The sequence below is a fragment of the Babylonia areolata genome, chromosome 19 (genome assembly GCF_041734735.1).
Source record: "Babylonia areolata isolate BAREFJ2019XMU chromosome 19, ASM4173473v1, whole genome shotgun sequence".
NCBI lineage: Eukaryota > Metazoa > Mollusca > Gastropoda > Neogastropoda > Buccinidae > Babylonia > Babylonia areolata.
The window spans coordinates 36,434,722-36,444,721 of NC_134894.1; the positions used below are offsets into that span (position 1 = coordinate 36,434,722).

Below are 10,000 nucleotides of genomic sequence, written 5' to 3' on the forward strand. Positions count from 1 at the left end.
TACTATAACCTTTTCTCTCCATCCACTTCACATCACCTCGTCAAATGAGTGGACCGTGGAAAAAGGAATTTACGTGCCTGACATTCCGGGCTGACCACCTATTAACCCACCTTTGCATATTTACACTTCTGACACAACTCATACGGTCCGGTTTACTTACTGACTGAGGACGGACGACGACTCAAAGGCAGGAAAATGGGGACACGTGTATATAGAGTTCGCGTCTGGGTGAAAGGAGTTTTTGTATGCAGTCCAATTTTCCCCCAGTGGGGAAATTACTATTTGACGTGAAGGAAACTTTGCCCTGACATGTACGGGCACGTGTGTACGAACACGGGTTTCCAGTTCTCCGTGCATATATATTTAGGGTATAATCAATCACACAGGAGTCTTCGTGTGGTCAGTGCGGACGTGCACACAATCTATGTGTGGCAACGTCCCTTGTAACCACCCGTACCCCCCCCCCCCCACACACACACACACACCCCTCCTTTTTTTTCCTGTTTCCCCAACCACAAATCAATACTCTATAGTTTGTTTTGGCTTTTCGCGAAATCAGTAAGCGTGGGAAATAATGGTGTGTACACCTGTCAAAGTGAACGATGTCACGTAGAAATCTCCAGTGGGGCTACTTGAACCCATGACTTGTGCCGTTAGTCCACTCCAGTGACGGTGAAGGCACGTAGGGCTAAATGACTCATTACACTCAACACCAGTTTGCCAATGGCAGGAAGACCGACGCTGTTGTACAATAAGACAAAACCATCCACTCGATCGGACACGATCCGTCATCAGAATGATATGATCACGAGATCTAATTACTTCCCTTTGAAGGCAACCGATTGAAAATATCAGAAAAAATGTGAACATTTTATAGTAATTATAATGAAATAGTAATAAAAAGTCACTTGAATTACATCTTTACGCGTTGACACGGATCTTTTGTTTCCCCCCTTTTCTCGGTTAATAGCCGTTATATATACAGTCCCACCATCCATTATGTGAATGTGAACACGCGCGTTCTCCTTCACGCGGGATTTTCATTTCTATGGCATCACCACAACCAGGGTGTCAAACTAAACGTGCTCCGGTTATCTGTTTGTGACATTCAGAACAAACATGAACATGAAAGAAAATGTCATTCCATGACGCTGATGAAAAAAAGAAACAAAACAAAAAAACCAAAACAACCTTTATTTCCATGTGGATTAATAAAGTGGTTTTTTTGTTTTTTTTAATTTTGATAAGACGACGTTACACACGTAACTCCCGTCCGCCAAACAATTGGCAGAACTCAATAATTATTACGTTATGTCAGTTCGCCAATAATTGTCAGCGATACGTCGCCCGTACTGACGTCATGCATGTACCCATCCCCTTTGTGACTTGCAGGTCCGCCCAAGGTGAGCGGGAAGCCCCATCAGCGCCACGTGGCCAAGCGGGGCAAGAACACCAAGCTGGTGTGTCCGGTGGAGGCCGACCCCACGCCCTTTACCGAGTGGAAGAAGGATGGCGAGACCATCCACAACGGGTGGACTCGATTCAAGGTGAGTCATCACTCACACTGAGTGGGAAAATGAATGAATGAATGAATTTTATTCCATGACGAGACCATCCACAACGGGTGGACTCGATTCAAGGTGAGTCATCACTCACACAGAGTGGGAAAATGAATGAATAATGAATGAATGAATGAATTTTATTCCATGGCGAGACCATCCACAACGGATGGACTCGATTCAAGGTGAGTCATCACTCACACAGAGTGGGAGAATGAATGAATGAATGAATGAATGAATGAATGAATTTCATTCCATGACGAGACCATCCACAACGGGTGGACTCGATTCAAGGTGAGTCATCACTCACACAGAGTGGGAGAATGAATGAATGAATGAATGAATGAATGAATGAATGAATTTTATTCCATGACGAGACCATCCACAACGGGTGGACTCGATTCAAGGTGAGTCATCACTCACACAGAGTGGGAGAATGAATGAATAATGAATGAATGAATGAATGAACTTTATTTCATGACGGTAATCGAATAAGTCTGGCGTTTGTAGTGTTACTGAGTGCTTTTTGTGTTATTTTGTGGTAATAGTTTCAGTGGTGTTCTTTATAATTTTTACAACAATTTTATATTTTGTCATTGGCGGTGGATTTACTTTTGGTGGTGGCTTAAGTGTTGTTTTTGTTCTTTTTATGGTTCCTATTGGTGGTGGTTTTGTTGGTGTGTTTGTTCTTTTAAAGTTTGGTGTTGGTGTTACTGTGTTTGTTCTTTGGGGCTGTGGTGGTGACTGGTGAGATTGAGTGAATAAAGAGGCAGCATGGAATAGAGTACAAAGGAGGGAGAGAGTTTAATGGTATATATTATGCTGTGTGTGTGTGTGATGAATATAATTATTATGAACATGAGTTCTTTTTTTCTCTCTTTTTTTTCTGTAATAATACAGCCGAAAAAATCACTCAGTGTTTGCGTCCTACATTACATGTGTGTGTGTTTGTGTGTGCGTGCGTGTGAATGTGTGTGTGCTTGCGCGCGCTGTGTGTGTGTGTGTGTGTGTGTGTGTGTGTGTGTGTGTGTGTGTGTGTGTGTGTGTATGCAGGTGACCCAAGATGGTCAGCTACGTATACGGAACGTGCATATGATGGACGCTGGGACGTACGTGTGTCGGGCCACCAACGGTTTCGGCAGCATCAGCATTAACTACACCGTCATCGTCCTTGGTCAGTACCTCCTCTTTGTTTGTCTGCTTGTCCGTCCGTTTGTCCGTCTGTCTTTCTGTCTGTCTGTCTGTCCGTCCGTCCGTCCGTCCGTCTGTCTGTCTCTCTGTCTTCTGTCTGTCTCTGTGTTGTGTCACCATCGGCTTTGGCAACATCAGTGTCAGCTGGACTCTCATCATCCTCAGCCAGTACTTTTAAAAGTCTGTCGTGACGTTTTGCTTGACGTCTTTGTCTGTCTCTATTTTTTGTCTGTCTGTATGTCTGTCCGTCAGTCAGGCTGGCTTTCGGTCCCTTCGGTCGGTCGGTCTGTCTGTCTCTGTTTCCCTTCTGTCTGTCTTTCTTTCTCACCCTGTGTGTGTGTGTGTGTGTGTGTGTGTGTGTGTGTGTGTGTGTGTGTGTGTGTGTGTGTGTGTGACTCTCTCTGCTGTCTCTGTTTCTTTCTCTTTCTCCCTCTGTGCCACGCCCCCCCCCCACCCCCCACCACCGCCCACCCTCCCCTTTCTCTGTCTCTTTTTTGGATGTCTGATATCTCATTCTTTAGTTTAACGGACTGACATGTTACAGATGGTTTGGGCGACATCACTTTTATCTTCTGTTTAATTACATAATTATGTCCGGAAGTCATTAGCTTAATAATAAAGATAACGACATTGGGGTCGTTCCCCTCCCAAAGGAACAGTTGTTTGTTGTTTTTGATGTGTGTGTGTGTGTGTGTGTGTGTGTGTGTGTGTGTGTGTGTGTGTGGTTCATTATATTTGCTAATGATGGCTTATTCAACCCTCCTATAGCATAAAAATATCAGTCCTTGAAGTGGCTTCCGCTCTTTTTTTGTATACTAACGCGCAAGCACGCATACACACGTGAACGCGGAAGTGTGCAAGAACGCGTTCACACACACACACACACACACACACACACACACACACACACACACCACACACGTCACACACACACACACACACACACACACACACTCGCACACTCACGCACGCTCTTATGCCCACTATGTTACCGGGGCTATGCAAAAGAGCAGAGTCTACCTTCGGCTTTCACATTATTGCAAAGAAAACCACGGTGGAGCTTGGCATTTGGAGTGCCGTCGTCTTTGCCTCGCTCGATGCGGCAAGTTCATTGTTGGGTATGTGAGGCTTGGTGGTTCGGGACCATGAAGCCATGTATATATACATATAAATCAGACACCGACAACAGTCAGCCTTCACAAACGGCACGACAAGCTGCTCGTTTCAGGACCAGCAACTGAAAAAGAGGGGGGGGGGGGGGGGGAGAAAAAAAAATTGAAGAAAGAAAGAAAACCTAGATATTGATCATCTTGTATTTTTCTCAGAGAGAGAGAAAGGGGGAAGGGGAAAAAGTATCCAGGATCGGGGGAAGGGGGTCTGGAGAAAGCTTGTTCATTGCAGGATCCTCACAGTAGCCGGTGTGCAAAATATGATGAGACACTGGAGCCGGCCAATTGAAGACATATAATACCAAACCAAAAAATAAAGAACAAAAAGATGTTATTTTCACACTCTTTATGGTCTTAAAATGTTTGATAAATTGAGATGTAAATGCAGACATGTATGTAGGAGGTAGTTGATTGGTTAATGATTGATTGACTGAGCGATCAAATGATTGGATTTGACGGAGCGGACAGAGCAGGGCATGATTGGAAGGGCAATACAAGATCAATACACAAACGGAAAGACAGACCATATAGACTGACCAACAACACAAGACAAGCAGACATCAGGAACCCAAATGATGAAAACCCAGAACCACTTCCAATATCAGAAGAGTGTTCACAATGACCGATGCGGACAGCGGCGGTCGGTGGAGCAGTGACTGGACAGAAGAGGGATCTACGGTGCCACCGCAATTCTGATCCTCACCAGGGAGACAGACAGATCTGATCATCACCAGGGAGACACAGACAGACAGAAGCCTGCTTTCAATGGAAGGACACGCGTCTCGTTGTCTGTAACTACAAATCAGCGGTCACTGACTCTCCCTGACCACAAATCACCAGCCTCCCTCGCTAAAGACCGCCACCCACAAGCGGAACATCGGACCTACGACAGTGTCCGTTTCCAGGGCTGTCAACGCTGCAGTTCTTGTTCTTTTATAGCCCAGATGACGGAAGCAGGCATACTGGGGCTGGAGGCAACTGGCTGGCAATGAAACGACCTTCTCTGGAAACGATTTTTAAAAGAGAGAGAGAGAATCTGGCTAGAGATCCGGGATCTCAGTAGTAAGGATCTGCATGACATCAGCAACAAACATTTCACCGAAGATTCACCGGTCAATGGTAATAGACCAACCGTCACACCAGACGTGTCGGACATCATTTGTTTTGACAGTGGATCGCCGCCTTTAACACTGAAGCCAAACTTGGAGTGTGGGCGCCGAGAGAGGCCATAGCTGAGTCAGTGGAGCCTCTGGCCGAAGAGCATCATTTAATTACGTGATTGCCCCCTGCGGGTTTCCATAGTGCTGTCCACACCACGCCTCGTGACTCAGTCCTCGACATCCGGCGGAGATATGTGTGTGTGTGTGTGTGTGTGTGTGTAGGGGGAGTATGGATCTAGGGGGGTGTTCGGGACGTTTGGCTTGCTTGCTCCTCCGTCGTCCTAAAGAAAACAAAACTTGAAAAAAAAAGGATGTTGACATTTCTTCTCTTCCTCCTGTTTTTTTCTTCTTCGAAATGTGTGATTGTCATAAATTTTGTTTCGAACCAATCGTTTTAGTGTTGTCATTTTGATAATGTGGGATGATTTGTTTTCGTATTCCCTTTTTAATCTCTTTCTTTTTCTTAGCTTTTCTCTTTTTCTTTTTTTTCTTTCTTTTTTTCGTTTTTTTACTCCAGTTTCCAAACGTATTTGCATCCAAGAGATTCCCTTTGTGGTCCTGTCATATATAAACAACACGAAGAGTAGTGAATTTTCCTTTGAGTTTTTGTTTCGTTTTGTTTTTTTTGTTTTTTAATATAGACAAATGTCAGTTTTCGTAAGACTAATCAATATTATAACAGAAGGAAAAGGGTGATGAAAGTGTTTTCTGACTTCGCCTTGCTTTTACAAGATAAAGAAAATATCTTTCATATCTTTTTATGAAAATTATTACTGCTGAAAGTGAGGTGTGCTTTTCCTTTTCATGGTTAAGCCCATGGAAATTTAGCCCGGAAGAATAGTTGATGTTCTCGATTTAGGTTTTTCAAGATACAATCAAAATATATTGCGTGTTAAATCTACAGTTATTCACGAACCAGCTGGAGTGAAAGCAGACACAATAAAACAACTCAATATTTTGGCCTGTGTCCTGGCCCGTTGCTGGCCGAGTCGCTGGAAGGAAGGAAGGAAGAAAGGAAGGAAGGAAAGGAAGGAATTCTGGTAATGTCCAGTCACACGAACTGATAACTGTAGACATCTAATTAAAGAATGAATTTTCATATTTTGAATGCGATAATGAAAAGAAAATGGATTCGTTTTTTAAAGGCAGGAGGGGAGAAGAGGAGTTGTATGGTGAAGTTGGGGGGAAGACATGGTTAAACCTACTATCCTTGACGGTTGTAAATAAGGCCACTTTGGCTGTCGATAAACACATCCCATACATAAATATCACTTGTTGCTGCTTTCCGTCTTTCTGTCGCAATACGCTTCTCAGCCCCAGACTGATAAATAGTGTCTGGTACAGAGTCGAGGACGTAAGAAATCCTTTTGTGACTTGGTATTGATAGTTCTCCTTGGGTCTTGAGTTCGTTTGCTTGTGGGCCTCTGTCGGGCATTGGTTTTTACGTCCAATCCTTTCGTAGAGATTCATGGTTTGGGACTTCTTTTTTATTCTGGAGACGGGGGAGGGAAGGGGATATGTCTGTCTGTCTGTCTGTATGTCTATATATATATATATATATATGTGTGTGTGTGTGTGTGTGTGTGTGTGTGTGTGTGTGTGTGTGTGTGTGTGTGTGTGTCATTGCGGGCGCTCGAACATGTTGATGATGTTTTGTTAGTTCTATGTTCAGATAAATGGACGATTGCCACTCCCAACTCCCTTTCATCCTTCTCCTCACACACACACACACACACACACACACACACACACACACACATAAGCACGCGCGCGCGCACACACACACACACACACACACACACACACAGAGTCGCTCACATGCACAAACGTTATTCCATGCACACTTTTCCAAACGCACACACATTTTTGGGTTGCGATAGACATCAATTATAGGTAGCTCCCCTACACCCTTATCCCCCTAAGCCCCTCCTCCTCCCTCTCAATGTTGTGTCCACTGTTGGCCAGCTTGTCATCAACTGACCACAGGACTAACGGGGGCCCCGTAAGGCTGGGAGGCTGTACACAGCACTGAGGGAGAGGAGGGGAGAGGCGGTTATGAAATTAGATCAAGACTTGTTTGCTACGCTACACAGCAATGATTGTGTTCTGCTTGATGTTCCTGTCTCTGTTCGGGTCTCTTTGCTGTACGTGTGTCTCTGTATCTGCTTTATCTGTCTATCTGCCTGTCTGTCCGTCCGTCTGTCTCTGTCGTTCGTGCACTTTCTCTGCTCTTCTTTCTTGTCTGTCCCTTCATTCCTCAATAAAATTGTCTCTGTCTGTGTGTCTGTCTGTATGTGTGTATCTTTTTATCCGTTTGTGTGTAAACGCCGTCCTTCCTCCTCTACCCCTCCCCCTCGCCCCGCCCCCCCCCCCCCCCCCACCCTCCCCCCCCCCCCACACACACACACACTCTGTCTCCCACCCTCTCTTTTCCCATCTCCCCCACCATCCCCATCCTCTCTTTCCATCTATCTCCGCGGCTCCCACGGACTTCCTTGCTCCCTGCTCCCCTCTCCTCCCTCCCCCCCTCAACCCCCCACCCCCTACCACCCCACCACACACACAACCTCTCTCTGCCGGTTGATACCCCTTCTACTCACCATGACAGGATGTGACAGTCTGTTGTCTCTATCACTTCACACAAATGACGTGCACAGACCACGCATGTACAGTAGTTGCAGCCCTTTTTCACACACACACACACACACACACACACACACACACACACACACACACACACACACACACACGCACGCATGCACGCACGCACGCACACACGGAAGTGTGCATCGGGTGTGAATATTAATGGCGCCGCAGACTGCGAGTGTCAGTGCGGGTCGTCGTTAACTGTTTGCGTGCGCACGCATCGTTTATTTAAAAGCAGGCAAAAACAAAACAAGAAGTTTTGGGGTTTTTTTGCTTTCCGGCTGTTTATAATCAATCTTCCATAACGTCCCTTTTTTTCTTCTTTTTTTTTTTTTTGAATTATACTTCTTTTTGTGAGGGAGGTGTGGGGGGTATTTTAGTGTAGACTGGAGTAGATGAAAACCCCAAGCAAACGGATTCAAAAACCCAACAACTCACCAGAAAGCTGTGTTTCATGATCAACTGTTTGAATATAGTTACTCGAACGTATGGTGTGGAATCTTAGAAATATTCAGTTCTTCGTGCGTACAGTATTGTGTAGTTAATTACGTATTACCTTGTGTTATTGTAGAAATAATTTTCATTTTAAACTGGAATACGTGGAGAGGGAGAAGAAGAAGAAGAAGCAAAAGGGAAAAAAACGGAGCTAAAAACGTGGCAGACTAGAGAGGATTCACTAAAAAAAAAAAAAATGAGAAGACTGGAAAAGGAGGATAGAGACCCGGCCATACCCCTCCGAAGAAAACGCCTCTTCACTGGATATCGACCGCTTGCATGAACGTGGTAATTGCATTTCGTCTCTCACCATGACAATGCATGTCAAAAATTGGGCAGGGAACCGTGTTCCAGACATCTGTTTCTGCTGTTCTTTTGGAGTTGCTTTCTTTGGCGACACAGGGCTGGTTGGTTGGCTGGTAGGTTGGTTTGTGTGTTTTGAAAGGGAAAATATGCTACACCTGTGGTGGTTGGTCTCTCCAAATCCACCAACACTGAATCAGTGCACATATTTCGTGCTATAAATGGACTTGTAGTGTGTTTTGAAGGGGAAAAGATTACTACGCCTGTGGGTGGTCTCCCTGGCAAATCCACCAATACTGAAAAACTGCATATATTTTGTGCTATAAATGGACTTTTTTTCTTTGGGGGCGGGGGGGGGGGGGGTGTCTCTTTCGACATTTAATCCTTTGAATTTACTGTTAAAGTTTTAACAACTGGAGGAGCAAACGTCAAGTTCTCAACGGGTTTGATTTATTTCGTTGAGACTAAATTAAAGTTTTCGAATTTTTTTAGTTTTGTTAAAAAAAAACAACAACAAACAAACAAACAAAAAATCCAAGAAAAAACACAAACAAAAAAACCCAGTATGACTATTGCTTTCAACTGTTCCTAAACTATAAAGATCATTGTTCGTTTGATTGTTTTCCACTCCTCTTCACCCCCCCCCCACCTACCCCCTCACCCCCTCATCTATTCTGTCCTCACTCATCTCCCTTATCTGATTGCCTGCCCACACTAGGATGGTGCACCACACTCACTGCACAGCTGTCGTCGTCCCAAACACCAAGCAGCAGAAACATCACCGTGAAGAGGACACGCTCTTCCTCTGTGTTAACACTTTGCTTTCAGTCACTGGTTAAACGTCACCTGGTCCGCCCCTTGTCCACAGAAACCATACAGATAATAATGATGATGATGATGATAATGATAATGATGATGATAATAGTGAAATGAAGGCTCATCTAGCGAAGTACCTCAATTCTTTTTAGACGGGGCTCACCGCGCTTTAGAATAAAATATACTAATTTAAGAATAAGTGATATAAACGTTTGTGCAAAAAAATAAAAAAAATAAACAATAATAATAATAATAATAATAATAATCAACACAGGCACTGTCACAGTCTCATATCACATAGGTCCAAATCGCAACAAAATGGATACATCACAGGCAGGAGTGTCTCTTGTGAAATATTGTTTTTATTTTCATGGAACATACGCGCTTTGTTTTCCTAACCAGAAGAAAAAGACGGAGAGATCATACTTTACCAAACCGCGACGTGTGTGTGTGTGTGTGTGTGTGTGTGTGTGTGTGTGTGTGTGTGTGTGGCAGTACCTGTGTGTGTACTTGTGTGCATTAGCTTATGTGTGTGCATTAGCAAATGTGTATGTATATATGTATGATGATGACGATGATGATGTATGCATGTGTGTGTGTGTGTGTGTGTGTGTGTGTGTGTGTGTGTGCTTGCGTGTGTTCCTGGGTGGCGTAATTAAAA

General features: G+C 44.3%; 1 protein-coding gene across 5 annotated transcripts in view; it reads left to right on the forward strand.

Moving 5' to 3' along the window:
* Nucleotides 1-10,000, forward strand: part of LOC143293664 (fibroblast growth factor receptor-like 1) — a 171,291-nt gene that overhangs the window by 128,025 nt on the left and 33,266 nt on the right. For all 5 annotated transcript variants that reach the window (XM_076604793.1, XM_076604794.1, XM_076604792.1 and 2 more), the window contains 2 exons: nt 1,393-1,547; nt 2,613-2,733. In XM_076604793.1, the coding sequence (XP_076460908.1) occupies nt 1,393-1,547; nt 2,613-2,733 (276 nt within the window). The remainder of the gene's footprint in view (nt 1-1,392; nt 1,548-2,612; nt 2,734-10,000) is intronic.